Source organism: Zalophus californianus, chromosome 12 (assembly GCF_009762305.2).
Source record: "Zalophus californianus isolate mZalCal1 chromosome 12, mZalCal1.pri.v2, whole genome shotgun sequence".
NCBI lineage: Eukaryota > Metazoa > Chordata > Mammalia > Carnivora > Otariidae > Zalophus > Zalophus californianus.
The window spans coordinates 34,937,862-34,954,618 of record NC_045606.1 but is presented as its reverse complement, the minus strand read 5'-3'; the positions used below and the strand labels follow the sequence as shown (position 1 = coordinate 34,954,618).

Genomic DNA, 16,757 nt, shown 5'->3' with positions numbered 1-16,757 from the left:
TCGTCCCTCGCGCCACCGCGCCTCGGCTCCGGGGCAGTAGATGGGACAGAGCACCACGGAGCAGGAGGCGGCGCCCGTCGGGGGACTCGGGCAGCGCGGGAGCCCGCCGGGGGGCTCGGGCATGGCGGGCTGCAGGACCTGAGCCCTGCCCCGCGGGGAGGCAGCCTGGTGGCCGGCGATGGGGGCCGAGCGGGACTGCCTCCGCGCCGGGCCGTGAGCACCGCGCCGCCGCCGCCTCCTCCTCGCCGCCGCCTCGGCCCCTCGCGAAGCGACGGGCCGCTCGGGAACATGGCCCTGGAGCAGCTCTGCGCGGTCCTCAAAGTGTTATTAATAACAATACTTGTAGTCGAAGGGATTGCTGTGGCCCAAAAGACCCAAGATGGACAAAATATTGGAGTCAAGCATATTCCTGCAACCCAGTGTGGCATTTGGGTTCGAACCAGCAATGGAGGTCATTTTGCTTCACCAAATTATCCTGACTCCTATCCACCAAACAAGGAGTGTATCTACGTTTTGGAAGCTGCTCCACGTCAAAGAATAGAGCTGACCTTTGATGAACATTATTATATAGAACCATCATTTGAATGTCGGTTTGACCACTTGGAGGTTCGAGATGGGCCATTTGGTTTCTCTCCACTTATAGATCGTTATTGTGGTGTGAAAAGCCCTCCACTAATTAGATCAACAGGGAGATTCATGTGGATTAAGTTTAGTTCTGATGAAGAACTTGAAGGACTGGGATTTCGAGCAAAATATTCATTTATTCCAGGTCATGATCTCGATTGTGAGATCCAGCCCCACATCGGTCTCCACGCTCAGCATGGAGTCAGCTTCGGTTCTCCCAGCCCCACATCGGTCTCCACACTCAGCATGGAGTGGGCTTCAGGTTCTCTCTCCCTCTATTCCCCCCACCTGCCTGCCTCAGGCATGCATGTGTGCGCTCTCACTCTCTCTAAAATGAATAAATAACTAAAATCTTTAAAATATACTATCTTCTCATTAGTAGTAGTAGTCTTCTTCTAGCTTTACTGATCCCTAGACAAAATTTATTTTATAAGTATGACTTGAAATAACTAGACACAGCCATAATTAGCCAGTTATGCATTACCTATTTATTTTGATTTTTTTTTTTTTTTAGTAGTAAAACTGTGGAATCCTCACCCACATTATAAAGGCAATATGGTAGGGTAAGAAAAATTGTCTGGAGAATTGCAATCAAGTCCTGGCTTAGCCATTGTAAATATGGCCTAAGAAAGTCATAATCTCTCTCATTCAGTTTCCTCATCTTCAAAGCGGAATATTACATAGTTTTCCTGATATTGCTCTAATTAGCATGATACTAAGCATAATGTATGTAGAAACTCTGAAGTACTATAAAGTGCAAATGTAAGGTAATATGTCTAGAAATCCTAAGTGTTTTATTATAATTTGTCTATATTTTAACCATAATCTGTATAAAATTGCTCTCATGATACATAAACTAATAGAAAAAGAGCTACTTTTCTTCAAGAGTCTCTATGTATTAAAAAGCCTGATTTTTAATACTTAAAAAAAGTAAAAAAAAAAAAAAAAAAAAAGAAAACAGTAACTCAAAAAGACGTATGAACCCCAATGTTCATTGCAGCATTATTTACTTAAGTGTCCATCAATGGATTGATGGATGAAGAAAATGTGGTGTATACACACATACACACACACACACACACACACACACACACACACACGATGGAGTATTATTCAGCCATAACAAAGGAAATTTTTGTTGCTTTCCAGATTTTCTCATCTTTGGTGTTCAGCAGTTTGACTATGCCATGCCTAAGTATGTTTTTTTTTGTTATAATTAAAGTTAAATGCACACAATCTAAAATTAACAGTTTTAAAGCACATTAACAAGGTAGCACAATGTAATACTAACTCTATCTAATTCCAAACATTCATCAACTCCAAAGGAAACCCTTACTCATTAAGCAGTTGCTCTCTCTTCTCCCCTTCCCTCTCCCTCTGGTAACCAGCAATGTGCATTGCATCTCTATGGACATACCTAATACCATGGACAGGTCATACAAATGGAATTGTACAATATATGACTTTTTTGGACTGGCTTTTTTCACTTAGCATAATGTTTTCAAGCTTCATCCATGTTGTACCTTGTATCAGGAGTTCATTCCTTTTATGGCTGCTTAATATTACACTGTACGAACCTTCTATTCTTTGATGATCCATTCATCCTCTCATGGACATTTGGGCTACTTTCACCTTTTGGCTATTGTGAATAGTGCTGCTATGAACATGTGCAGACATGTGTTTATTTCAGTACATTTTCAATTCTTTGGGGTATATCCCTAGAGATAGAATTCCTGTGTCATATGGTAATTTTATGTTTAATTTTTCGAGGAACTGTCAAATTGTTTTCCACAGAGGTAGAACCATTTTTACATTCCCACAATGAATGTACAATGATTCCAATTTCTCCATATCCTTGTCAATATTTTGTTTTACATTTTTTTGGATTACAGTTATGCTAGTGAATGTGAAGTGGTATCTCATTGTGGGTTTGATCTGAATTTCCCTAATGACTAATGATTTGAGCATCTTTTTTAGATGTTTGTTGACCATTTGTATATCTTCTTTTGAGAATTGGCTATTGAATTCCTTTGCCCATTTTTATTTATTTTTTAAAGATTTTATTTATCTATGGGGTGGGGGGCAGAGGGAGACAGACAAGCAGACTCTGCACTGAGCTCTGAGCCTGACACAGGGCCTGATCTCAGGACCCTGAGATCATGACCTGAGCTGAAACCAAGAGTCAGACACTTAACCAGCTGAGCCACCCAGGTGTCTGTCCTTTGCCCATTTTTAAATTGGGCTTTAATTGTGTTGTTTTGTTGTTGAGTTGAAAGAGTTCTTTATATATTCTGAATACTAGACCCTTATTAGATATATGTTTTACAGTTATTTACTCCCATTCTATAGGTTGTTTTTTCTTCTTTTTAAGATTTATTTATTTATTTATTATTTATTTATTTATTTGAGAGAGAGAGAGAGAATGAGAGATAGAAAGCACGAGAGGGAAGAGGGTTAGAGGGAGAAGCAGACTCCCCGCTGAGCAGGAAGCCCGATGTGGGACTCGATCCCGGGACTCCAGGATCATGTCCTGAGCCGAAGGCAGCCGCCCAACCAACTGAGCCACCCAGGTGCCCCTGTTTTTTCTTCTTGATAATGTCCTTTGATACATGAAAGTTTTAAATTTTGATAAGTCCAATTAGCTATTTTTTCTTTTGTTGCTTGTGTTTTTGGTGTCATAACTACTAATCAATTATCCAAATCCAAGGACTTCCCCCCCATGTTTTAAGAGTTTTTAAAATTTTATCTCGTGTTTAAGTTGTTGATTCATTTTGAGTTATCTTTGTATATGGTGTGAGGTAGGGATCCACATTCATTCTTTTGCATGCAGATCTCTAGTTATTCTAGCATCATTTTTTTTTTTTAAAGATTTTATTTCTTTATTTGACAGAGAGAGACACAGCGAGAGAGGGAACACAAGCAGGGGGAGTGGAAGAGGGAGAAGCAGGCTTCCCGCCAAGCAGGAGCCCGATGCAGGGCTTGATCCCAGGACCCTGGGATCACGACCTGAGCCGAAAGCAGACGCTTAACGACTGAGCCACCCAGGAGCCCTCTAGCATTATTTTTTGAAAAGATTATTTTTCCACTTTGCATGGTCTGAGCACCCTTGTCAAAAATTAATTGGCCATAATATATGGATTTATTTTTTTTCATTTTTTTAAGATTTTATTTATTTATTTGAGAGAGAGAGAGAGTACAAGAGAGGGGGGAAGGTCAGAGGAAGAAGCAGACTCCCCGCTGAGCAGGGAGTCCGATGCGGGACTCGATCCTGGGATTCCAGGATCATGACCTGAGCCGAAGGCAGTCGCTTAACCAACTGAGCCACCCAGGCGCCCCCATAATATATGGATTTATTTCTGGACTCTCAATTCTATTCCATTGGTCTATATGTCAACCCTATGCCAGTCTCGTACTGTTTTTTTTTTCTTTAAATTCCAGTTAGTTAACATACAGTGTAATATTAGTTCACGTGTACAATATAGTGATTCAACACTTTCATACATCACCCAGTGCTCACCACAAGTGCACTCCTTCATCCCCCATCACCTATTTAACCCATTCCCCATCCACCTCCCTTCTGGTAACCATCAGTTTGTTTCTTGGTTTGCCTCTTTCTCTCTTTTTTCTCTTTGCTTTTTTTTTTTTAAAGATTTTATTTGTCAGAAAGAGCACAAGCAGGGGGAGCAGCAGGCAGAGCAGGCAGAGGGAAAAGCAGGCTTCTTGCTGAGCAAGGAGCCCGAGATGGGACTCGATCCCAGGACCCTGGGACCATGACCCGAGTCAAAGGCAGACACTTAACCAACTAAGCCACCCAGGTGTCCCTTTGCTTCTTTGTTTTGTTTCTTAAATTCCACATCTGAGTGAAGTCATATAGTGTCTTTCTCTGACTGATTTATTTTACTTAGCCTAATACTTTCTAGCTCCATCCAGGTCATTGCAAATGGCAAGATTTCATTCTTTTTTATGGCTGAGTAATATTCCAGTGTGTGTGTGTGTGTGTGTGTGTGTGTGTGTGTGTGTGTGTGTGTGTGTGTAAAAGATGTGGTTTTTCTTTATTCATTAGTCAGTGGACATTTGGGCTGTTTCCATAATTTGGCTATTATAGATAATGCTGCTATAAACATCGGGGTGCACGTATCCCTTTGAATTAGTATTTTTGTATTCTCTGGGTAAACACCTAGTAGTGCAATTGCTGTATCATAGGGTAGTTCTATTTTTAACTTTCTGAGGAACCTCCAAACTGTTTTCCAGAGTGGCTGCACTGTTTGCATTCCCACCAACAGTGCACAAGCATTCCCCTTTCTCCACATCCTGGCCAACACTTGTTTCCTTGTGTTGTTGATTTTAGCTATTCTGACAGGTGCCAAAGTGTTGGCCATCTGGATGTCTTCTTCGAAGAAATGTCTGTTTGCATCTTCTGCCCATTTTTATTTTTTTATTTTTATTTTTTTAAAGATTTTTATTTATTTATTTGACAGAGAGAGACAGCGAGAGAGGGAACACAAGCAGGGGGAGTGGGAGAGGGAGAAGCAGGCCTCCCGCCAAGCAGGGAGCCCGATGCGGGGCTCGATCCCAGGACCCTGGGATCATGACCTGAGCTGAAGGCAGATGCTTAGTGACTGAGCCACCCAGGCGCCCCTCTTCTGCCCATTTTTAAATTGGATTATTTATTTTTGGGGTGTTGAGTTTTATAAATTCTTTTTATTTTGCATACTAACTCTATCAGATATGTCATTTGCAAATATCTTCTCTCATTCTGTAGGTTGCCTTTTAGTTTTGTTGATTGTTTCCTTCACTGTGCAGAAGCTTTTATTTTGAAGTAGTCCCAATAGTTTATTTTTGCTTTTGTTTCCTTGCCTTAAGAGACATATCTAGAAAGAATTTACTACAGCCGATGTTAAAGAAGTTATTGCCTGTGTTCTCTTCTAGGATTTTTTATGGTTTCAGGTCTCACATTTAGGTATTTAATCCTTTTTGAATTTATTTTTGTGTATGGTGTAAGAAAGTAGCCCAGTTTCATTCTTTTCCATGTGGCTGTGCAGTTTTTCCAGCACCATTTTTTGAAGGAACTGTTCTCTTCCCATTGGATACTCTTTCCTGCTTTAGTAAAAGATTAATTGACCATATAATTGTGGGTTCATTTCTGGGTTTTCTATTCTGTTCTATCGATCTCTGTGTCTATTTTTTTTTGTGCCAGTACCATACTGTTTTGATTACTACAGCTTTGTGATAAAACTTGAAGTCTGGAATTGTGATGCCTCCAGATTTTTCTATTTCAAGGTTGCTTTGGCTATTTGGGGTCTTTTGCGGTTCCATACAAATTTTAGGATTGTTATAGCTCTGGAAAAATGCTGTTGGTATTTTGATAGGGATTGCATTAAATCTGGAGATTGCTTTGGGTAGTGAAGACATTTTAACAATACTTGTTCTTCCAATCCATGAGCATGGAATGTCTTTCCATCTCTTTGTGTCATCTTCAATTTCTTTCATCGGTGTTTTATAGTTTTCAGAGTATAGGTATTTCACCTCTTTGGTTAGGTTTATTAGGCATCTTATTGTTTTGGGTGCAATTATAAGTGGGACTGATTTCTTAATTTCTCTTTCTGCTGCTTGGCTGACTTAGTTGGAGGAGCATGCAACTCTTGATCTTGGGGTTGTGAGTTCAAGCTTCACACTGGGTATAGACATTACTGAGAAAAAGAAACTTTTAAAATACATACATACATACCCTTTCACATACTGAGGGAGTTCCCCATATTCCTAATTTGAGGGTTTTTTTTTTTTGAGTGTTGAATTTTGTTAAATGGATTTTCTGCACCAACTGAGATTATCACATGTTTTTTTCCTTTTTTCTCTAAATGTCATGTATTACACTCACTGATTTTCTTATAATGAACCACTCTTGCATTTAAGATAAATCCCACCTGGTCATGAGGTATAATCCTTTTAGTATTTTGTTGGATTTAGTTTGCTACTATTTTGTTGAGGATTAGTTCATAAAGGATATTGGTCTGTAGTTTTCTTGTATTGTCTTTTTCTGGCTTTGTTATCAGGGTAATGTTGGCCTCATAGAATGAGTTAGGAGGAGTTCTGTCCTCTTCAGTTTTCAGGAAGAGTTTGAGAAGAATTGATATTTGTTCTTTAAATGTTTGGTACAATTCATCAGTGAAGCCATCAGTCCCAGGGCTTTTCTTTGTTGGGAGATACTTGATTACTGATTAAATCTCTTCACCAGTTATAGGTTTTTCTGATTTTCTGTTTCTCCATGATTTAGTCCTTGTAGGTTCTGTGTTTCTGGGGATTTGTCCATTTAATCTAGGTTATCTAATTTGTTGCCATAATGTTGTTCATAGTACTCTATGTAATCTTTTTATTTCTGTAGAATCAGTAGTAATGTCCCCATTTTCATATCTGATTTTCAGTAATTTGAGTCTTTTCTCTTTTTCTCTTAGTCCATCTAGGTAAAGGTTTGTCAATTTAGTTGATCTTTTCAAAGAACCAACTTTTGGTTTCATTTTCTATTGGTTTTTATTCTCTGTTTCATTTATATCTACTTTAATTTTTATTGTTTCCTCCTCCTATTAGCTTTGGCTTTACTTTGTCTTTTTCTAGTTGATTTAAGTGTAAAGTTATTAATTTGAGGTATTTCTTTTTTAGTGTTGGTATTTCCAGCTATAAATTTCTTTCTAAGCATCCATAAGTTTTGGTATATTGTGTTTTCATTTTCTTTCATCTCTTCACATTTTCTAATTTTCCTTTTGGTTCCATCTGTGACATACTGGTTATTTTACAAGTGTGTTGTTTAAAAAATTTGTAAAATTTCCAGTTTTTCTTCTGCTTTTTTTTGCTTGTTTCATTCCACTGTGGCCAGAAAAGATATATTGTATGATTTCAATCATTTTTAATTTATTGAGACTTGTTTTGTGGCCTAACATTATGGTCTATCCTGGAAGATGATCTACGTATACTTGAGAAGAATGTGTATTCTGCTGTTGTTGGTTTGAGTGTTCTATATATGTCTATTAGGTCTAGTTGTTTTGTATTGCTCAAGTCCTCTGCTTCCTTACTGACATTTTGTCAAAATGTTGTATCCATTGTTGAAAGTGAAGTATTAAAGTCTCCAACTATTATTGTAGAACTGCCTATTGCTCTCTTCAATTCTGTCAATATTTGCCTTCTGTTTTGGGGTTCTGTTGTTTGGTGTGTATATATTTATAATTGTTATATCTTCTTTATATACTGGTCCTTTATCAATATATACTTCTTTGTCTTTTGTAATAGTTTTTTGACTTAAAGTTTATGTTATCTGATATTAGTAAAGCCACTGCTGGTCTCTTTTGGTTAGTATTTGCACAAATTATCTTTTCCCATCCTTCAATACCTAGAGCAAAAACAGAAAAGAAAATACTACACTCCCAGTCCTTGCAGCTTAGCTCTAAGTTGGGGTACTTCAGTGCTAAGCCAGGCCACCGACAACTTTTAGTTTTCCTCTCTTGATTGTGTGGAGCCCAGAGATCTACCTTAGGTTCAAGCCTAGGATTTTCTCAGGTTTCTTCTGAGCATGTGTCCAGTCCTTGGCATGCCTGTTGTACTCTGTTTTCCCCAGGATACACTCTGGCACCTCTGAGCCCTTATTCCCTCAAGAAACTTCTCCCTGTGCCTCTTCCTTCCTGGGCTTTTATGTCTGTTTGCTACTTGCCCTGTCTGCTGTCCCTTGCTCCAGGTGGGCATGGGCAGTCTATGTCTTTAAATGTTACAACAACTGCCACTGGCAAAGCAACTCCAGCATGAGTGGGAAGAGTAAAACAAAAGTCAGCCTTTGTGCCAGTCCCTTGGGGAACCACCAGACAGGTCAAAATGCAAAACCACAATATTTTAAGGACAAGGTCGTTATTAGCTCTCTGACAGCTCCAAGCTGCATCAGCAATGTCAGTTTGTGCCATCCCAGTGGCAGCCACAGCTATGCTGGGAAATGCAGGATGGTAGGGAAATGAATGAAAAAGCTTCAGGGCTCTCTCACCTAAATTCTGCTGCTTTTATCCTCATTGAACACTATCCTGGTTACTGTAAGATTTGGATTAAATTCCAGAATTCTGAAAAAGCTGATTCTATCAGACTTTCCCAGCTTATGATTGACTCAGTGGAGGGGCTGAATCTTTGAGAGCCCTACTCTGAATTTTCTGTGACAGCCATCCTAGATGTGGTTTTTTGTATTTATACTTCTTGGATTTCACTGAGCTTCTTGTCTGTATAGTTATGTATTTTATCAAATTTGGGAATTTTTCAACCATTATATTTTCAAATATTTTTTTCTACCTCATTTTCTCTTTCTTCTCCTTGTGAGACTCTAATTACCTTTTCATATTGTCCTATAAAACCCTAATTTGGGGGCGCCTGGGTGGCTCAGTCGTTAGTGTCTGCCTTTGGCTCAGGTCATTGTCCCAGGGTCCTGGGATTGAGCCTCACATCGGGCTCCCTGCTCAGTGGGAAGACTGCTTCTCCCTCTCCCACTCCCCCTGCTTGTGTTCCCTCTCTCGCTGTGTCTCTGTCAAATAAATAAATAAAATCTTAAGAAAAAATGAAACCTTCCTTTTAAAAAAATAAAAGAAAATAACACAAAAAAACCCCATAAAATAGGTATAAATCTGACAAAGTATATGTAAGGTCTGTATGCTGAAAACTACAAACATAGACAAAATGACTCAAACAAGACCTAAATAGAGAGAAATATAGTATTCATAAATTGGAAGAATTGATATTGTTAATATGTTACTTTCCCCAACTTATTTTTAAATTCAACTCAATTCCAATATACATCCCAGCAAGGTTTTTTATTTCAGAAAGAAATGAGCTAATTCTAAAATTTATATAAAAGGCAAAAGAAATAGAATAGCTAAAATTATTTTGACAGAGAGAGACACAGCGGGACAGGGAACACAAGCAAAGGGAATGGGAGAGGGAGAAGCAGGCTTCCTGCTGAGCAGGGAGCCCGAAGTGGGGCTCGATCCCAGGACCCTGGGATCATGACCTGAGCTGAAAACAGATGCTTAACGACTGAGCCACCCAGGCGCCCCTAGCTAAAATTATTTTGAAAAAAGAACAAAGTTGAAGGATTCATACAACCTGATTTTTAAGACTTATGAAAGGCTATGGTAGTAAAGACAGTGTACAATTGGCAAAATGACAGACATAGATCAATGGAATAGAGAGTGTAGAAACAGACCCATGCATATATGGCCAATTGATTTTTATGTAAATGTAATTCAATGGAGAAGGTAGTATTCTTTTTTTTTTTTTAAGATTTTATTTATTTATTTGCCAGAGAGAGACAGTGAGAGAGCGAATACAAGCAGGGGGAGTGGGAGAGGGAGAAGCAGGCTTCCTGCCAAGCAGGGAGCCTGATGCGGGGCTTGATCCCAGCACCCTGGGATCATGAACTGAGCAGAAGGAAGACACTTAACAGACTGAGCCACCAAGGCATCCCAAGAAGATAGTGTTTTCAACAAATGGTGCTAGGGCAACCAGATAGCCACAAGCCAAAAAACAAAACAAACTGCAACATTAAAACAAAACAAAAAAACTTTGATCCATACCACATACCATATAAAAAACCAACTGAAAATGAATCACAGACCTAAATGTAAAAGCTAAAACTATAAAACTGCTAGATAAAAACATAGAAGAAAATATTTGTAACCTTGGCAAAGATTTGTTAGATACAACACCAAAATCACAATCCACAGAAAAATTAATTGGACTTCATCAAAATTAGAAACCTCTGCCCTTCAAAAGGTGTTGTTAAAAGAATGAAAAGCCACAGACCAGAAGAAAATATTTGCTGAATACATAAAAATAATTCTCAAAAGTCAATATTAAACAGTTGCCTCAATAAAAATTGGCATAAGTTTTGAACAGATACTTTACAAAGAATGTATATGAATGGCAAATAAGCACAAGGAAATATACTCAAGTCATTAGTCATGAGAGAAATGCAAATTAAATCTATAATGAGATATTTTTGTATGTGTGAATGCAAAAAGGAGCTTTTATTAAAGCACGGGACAAGACCTGTGGGCAGAAAGAGCTGCTACAATGAACTCTTTCTCTTAGAATAACTAAAATTAAAATCTGACAATACCAAGAGCTGTAACTGCAACTCTGATATATTGATGGTAGGAATGCAAAATGATACACATTCTTTCTTATAAAGTTATATGTATATTTACCATACAACCCCCCACACTCCAACTACACTTTCATTTCAAGTGAAATGTAAATGTATATTCAATAAAAAAACTGAGTGCAAATATATAGAATGGTTTTATTCATAATCACCAAAAAGTGGAATCATTGAAAATGTCCTTTAGTTAGCGAATGGATGATGTATGCAAATCCATATAATGGAATATTTCTCATTAGTAAAAAGGAACAAACTATTGATATGTCATTAAACACCAATAAATCTCAAACGCATTATGCTGAATGAAAGAAGCCAGACCCTAAATACTATATGTTGTGACATATATATTATACATATGCATTAACACATATATTTATAATTATGAGCTTATAATGTACATTTTAAAACTCCTTATATATATGTAGGTATGTATGTGTACATACACACACACACACACACACACACACACACACACACACACACTCCCAGAAGCAATGAGCAAAACTAGTATCCTGATCTTGGTTTCTGAATGCCACTCTTCACTGAAAGGAAACAGGTTCCTTTATGACTATAAATAATATAACTATAAATGTATAAATAATAGAAAGGCAAACTTATAGGTCAGTTCCTCTTTAAATGATTACGAAGTCTTACCCTGTTAGTCACCACAGTTTTACTTTTTACCTGCAGTTTTTGTTAGATTAAGGTGTCTTGAAAACATTACACTTTAGGGAAGTAGAGTTTAATCCCCACTCCTTGAGGATGGACTAGACCTTGTAAATCAGTTCCAAAAAATATAGAGTATGGACAAGAAAAAATCAAAACATTATATCAGAGAAACCTGGCAAGACACTGTTTTAGCCAAGGGATCAAGCTTAACATTGCTAGTAAAGTCATATGGGTATCAGGTACCCCTGCTGGGATGTGATGAGAGCTCTTCACCTCTGTAGTATTCTTTCCAGAAACCCATAACCCCAGTCTAATCATGAGAAAATATATCAGATAAACTCAAATTAAGGAATATTCTATAAAAATACCTAATCAGTACTACTCAACTGAGTAAAACAAGGAAAGAATGAGTAACTGTCTCAGACCAGAGGAGACGAAGAAGACATAACTCTATGCAGTGTGTTATCCTGGAATGGATTCTAGAACAGAAAAAGGACACTGATAGAAAAAACTAATGAAATCCAAAATTGTCTGCAGTTTATTTAATAGTAATGTGCCAATGTTTCTTAGTTTTGACAAATGTAATACAATAACGTGAGATGGTAACATCAGGTGAAACTAAAACTGGATGGGGAATATACAAGAATTCTCTACAATTTCTGCAACTTGCTGTACATCTGAAATTATTCTAAATAAAAAGTTTATTTAAAAGATACCATCACAAAGTCCTTTCCTGTACTATAAGAGAACAGCTTCCTATCTCATTTTGCCATCCTCTGAGAGAAAAGAACCATAGCTCTGTTTCTATACTTCCTTCTTTTCACTCCTTAGCAAGGAAACAATGATAAGAATTTATATTTGGTATATCTGGTATGTTGCCAACGAGACACAGTAAATGCCCCATAAGTAGTTGTTATTTATCTTCAGATTTTTCTTTATACAGAAAGGTATAATTCAATTATAACTTCATTTCTACTAGGAAATAATCTGACAGTTCTACCTAATGGTATCCACAACCTTTTTTCACTGAAGGAGATAAATTTTGATGATAACCCTTTGCTGAGACCTCCGATGGAAATCTGTAAAGGAAAACAATTGTATACTATTGCACACTATCTACAGAGGGCAGATCAAAGAGATGGTAGGTGATGAGAGAGTGGCTTACTAGCTTATAAGTCATTTTCTAGTATCATCTGTAAATTAAAAGATAGTATGCTTTATAGAGGTTTTCAATCTGGCAGAGGCATTAAAATATTTATCATCTTCCCTTTACTGAGGGTTAGGAATTTATTTTGATAATTCAGATTTTTCATCTGGGTCCACACAAACTAAACCATTGAAAACAGGCAAACCCAAGTGGAGGAGTAGGCTGTTATCCACCTATTGGCCTCAATACCCTTCCACAGGTTTTTCATCATGGCTGTGCCCAGACTTAGGCATTCCACACAAAAACTTCTTCATGGGTTCTGATCCGTATCACCATATGTAGTTGTTCTAAAACTCTCATCTGGCCTTGAAGAAAGTACTTAGACCTTTTCCAATGAAGCCAATCAGCTTTTGGCCCACTATGATCACCTGTCTGCAGTCATGGGTAGTCTTCATTCTTCGTCCTTAAGCATTCCTTTGGTTGTCCCTGATTGTTTCAGATAACAGGTCCATTTTCTTTAAATATCCTTCCACTGGACCAGATGGAGATTGGTTTCTCCAAGCCTCTGGCAGGGAAATTTCACTGTCCAATTCTTTCCTTGGGGCTAAGTTCTGAACAACTAAGCTTTTTCCTGGGACTCTGACTTTGCTTCTGTCAATCCTTAGACTGGATCCAGAGTTTGGTCCTCCACTTCAATAAGTACTTACAAAGTATTAAGTCAATTTAATAAGTATGGATCCAGATTTGGGGAAATATACAAAACCATCCCTCCATATCATTCTGTTATGTTCCCTGTCTGTAATCAGGAGCTTATATCAGCATAATCTCATAATATAGTGAGATGGTCACTAAAAATGTACAGTTCTCTTTAAGTCACAATATACATCCACGCGTGGCTACCAGTTAAAAGTTTCTCTAAGACTTGGGCCTCACTGATGGAAGGAACCTAAGAGAGAAAATTAAAAGTCACAGTAGCTGTTTTTTCTAACTTGCTATGCAAGGTGGTTCTGCTCATTATCATTAAAAAGGAATATTTTATGATAACTACTTTTTTTTAAGATTTTATTTATTTATTTGACAGAGAGAGTAGAGGGAGCAGCAGGGAGAGGGAGAAACAGGCTTCTCACTGAGTGGGGAGCCCAATGTGGGGCTCGATCCCAGGACTCTGGGATCATGACCTGAGCTGAAGGCAGACGCTTAACTGACTGAGCCACCCAGGCACTCCTGTGATATCTACTTTATAAAGTTTTTAGAAGTTTCTAAGAATCCATAAAGTATTACTGTTAGGTAACAGGAAGAGACTTTATGGTTAAGCGTCTGGAATCGAGTCCCGTGTCGGGCTCCTTGCTCAGCAGGGAGCCTGCTTCTCCTCTCTCTCTGCCTGTTGCTCCCCCTGCTTGTGCTCTTTCTCTCTGGCAAATAAAGAAAATTTAAAAAAAAGCAGGAAGAGACTTTAGAGAAGTGGCAACAGATCAAAGTCGGCAGAAATGAGAGAACCCTAGCCACTTATATCCTTTATACCCAAGGGGCCTTCATACTGCAGGTACGCAGAGAGAGGGGAAGGGAGTCATCATGGGAGATACATTTATTCTCCAATTAGCAAAGAACATGGGGTTCCTTCCTTAAAATTTTGCTTCGGAAATTGGACTTTCATTTATATCATTTGCATATAATCTAGCCTGAGGGACTGAGATGATTACAGGGGGGTGGGAGATTGCTAGTTCTTAAAAATTCCCAAAGTACCTTAATAACAAAAAATAGATCTAGTCCAAGTTAGCTGGAAACTTTAAAAAAAAAAAACAACAAAAAACTAAAAACTCTCTACTTATATCTAAGCTAGCACTCATTAAATACAGTGATTTGAATATAAAATATACACATAAAATATACACACTGTATTTATAGTAGATGTAAACTTGGTTTTTTTAAGAGGGTACATAAAGAAGCCCATTAAAAAGCCTGAATCAAAGGATGGAGTTAAATTCATTTCAAATCCTCAAAGAATTAAAGAAAGTTTTTGAAAATCATTTTGTAGGTGCTTATGATACACTTTTAAATGGCAATTACATGTTGATTATTCAGATTTTGGAAGAAATAGAACAAATGGTTCAAATTTCAGTTTGTATATTAGGTCTGCATCTTACTTTTCAATTTTACTTGACATAGACATTTGATAGGAGCACAGAAGTAAGGGACTCAGATAAAATAATAACTTGAAATAGAGTATGTTTTTCAAAAGAAAGGACTTAAATTTTTTTTGTGTTCAAATGTAGAGAAAATCCTAGAGAAGATCTTCAACATAGTTGCCAATAACATCACTGAAACAAATTTTAAATTTCTGTGTAAAAAATTAAACCTGGTCATCTCAGAAACAGATATGTCTGCAAAGAGGTATGTATGAAGAACAACATGTGGTATAAGCTTATTCTTATGTTCTGATTTATATCACTTTGATATTATAAGATTTTGAAACATTATATTAACATGAATTCTAATTTGCTGTAAAAGACTGATGTTAGTTTATTATATATTTGAGAACCATGTGGGCAATGTAGTTAAGAGTAAGGGCTCTCATGGCAGACTGTCTGGCTTTAAATTACAACTAGTTTTGTGACCTTGGATAGGCCCCTTAACTTATAGGTACTTCAATTTCTCCACTGGTAAAATGGATATACTTACCTATGAGAGTTGTTATGAGATCACGTTATAAAGCACATAGTACTGTAGCAGTAATATACTGCCTTAGGATAAATAACCCACAATTACTGTTTTGAGATCTTGAGTAAATCTCTCTTAGAAGTGAATGTTGATTGATTTTCTACAAGGAAACAAGGGTTGGCATGGAACTAACATTCACTATTTGCCAAGCTCTGTGCTAATTTTATATGAACAATCTTCATCAATAATTTAATCTTCACTTCAACCTGGTAAATTGATTTGAAAACTTAGGTATATAATATTTAAGTAACTTAAATGATCTTAGTTGGTGATTAAAATAATATTATCTTTAAAATTTTCAGCACTGTTTCATTAAATGAGAGAGTCCGCCAAGCACTTGATAGGTGGAAAATGGAAAGTAACAACTTGTCACTAACTACTGCTGCTTTAGGAGACCAACTAACTCAGGCACTAACTATGATAGGAGCATATGAAATTATGGACAAAATAACAGCTTTAAAACTTTTTACATGTGCAATTAAATTTTGAACAGTGTACCCATAATAAAAACTGAAAATTTATGATGTACTTATATAATTGAAACTGGAGAATTGCATGTCATGTGTCTTTTCATGCATTCCTAAGAGATAATGACAATTTATGGCTAGCACTTAAATGTTATCATAATAAAATATCAGAGACACTATTTTGTATACTCGTTCTGTTACCTTGTAATTATGATAATAATTTTTAAAAAGTAATGATTCCATTTAAAAATTCTTTGTTATACAATGCCTTTATACAACCCAAGATTTATAGGTAATAACGTCATTAGTACCTTGCACTGGAGTTACAAAGCAGAGCAATTTCATTTTAGATGCCAGCTTAGAAGCTGAAATGAATGTACTATCCCTACTGTTTCTCCATGAGGAATGGGATAGCTCTGTTAAGCATAAAGCAGAGCCAAGGTCAGTAAACCCACTGAAGTTGAAAATAACAAAAGTCAAAAAAGTAGTTAATATGCACCACATCTTCTTTATCCATTCATCTATTGGTGGATACTTGGGCTGCTTCCATAATTTGGCTACTGTAAATAATATTGCCATAAACATAGGGGTGCATGTATCCCTCTGAATTAATGTTTTTGTATTTTCTGGGTAAATACCCAGTAGTGTGATTACTGGATCATAGGGTAGTTCCATTTTTAACTTTCTGAGGAAACTCCATACTGTTTTCCACAGTGGTTGCACCAGTTTGCATTCCCACCAACAGTGGATGAGGGTTCCTAGACATCAAGCAAACACTGTTTTGTCAAAACTCTTTCCATTGTAAAAGATAGAAACTTTATCTAGTTAAGCTAAAAAAAACAAAAACAAAAACAAAAAAACCCCTGCTCATGTAACTGAAGCCAGAGAAGACCCAGGTGAAAAACTAGTTTTCTGTTAACTGTGAGGAAGCAAACACTGCATTGTGTTTGGG

The 16,757-nt window shown here is 37.3% G+C and overlaps 1 protein-coding gene across 6 annotated transcripts in view; it reads left to right on the top strand.

Moving 5' to 3' along the window:
- LRRD1 (leucine rich repeats and death domain containing 1) overlaps positions 1-15,972 on the top strand; it is a 34,674-nt gene extending 18,702 nt beyond the window's left edge. For 3 of the 6 annotated variants that reach the window (XM_035723199.1, XM_027573151.2, XM_035723200.1), the window contains 3 exons: positions 12,453-12,614; positions 14,894-15,011; positions 15,641-15,972. In XM_035723199.1, the coding sequence (XP_035579092.1) occupies positions 12,453-12,614; positions 14,894-15,011; positions 15,641-15,827 (467 nt within the window). In that variant the 3' untranslated portion in view covers positions 15,828-15,972. Of the gene's footprint in view, positions 1-1,773; positions 1,820-12,452; positions 12,615-14,893; positions 15,012-15,640 lie in introns of those variants that run through there. The other 3 variants (XR_003516353.2, XM_027573152.2, XM_027573153.2) reach the window with 3 other exon arrangements.
- Positions 15,973-16,757: the final 785 nt, after the last annotated feature.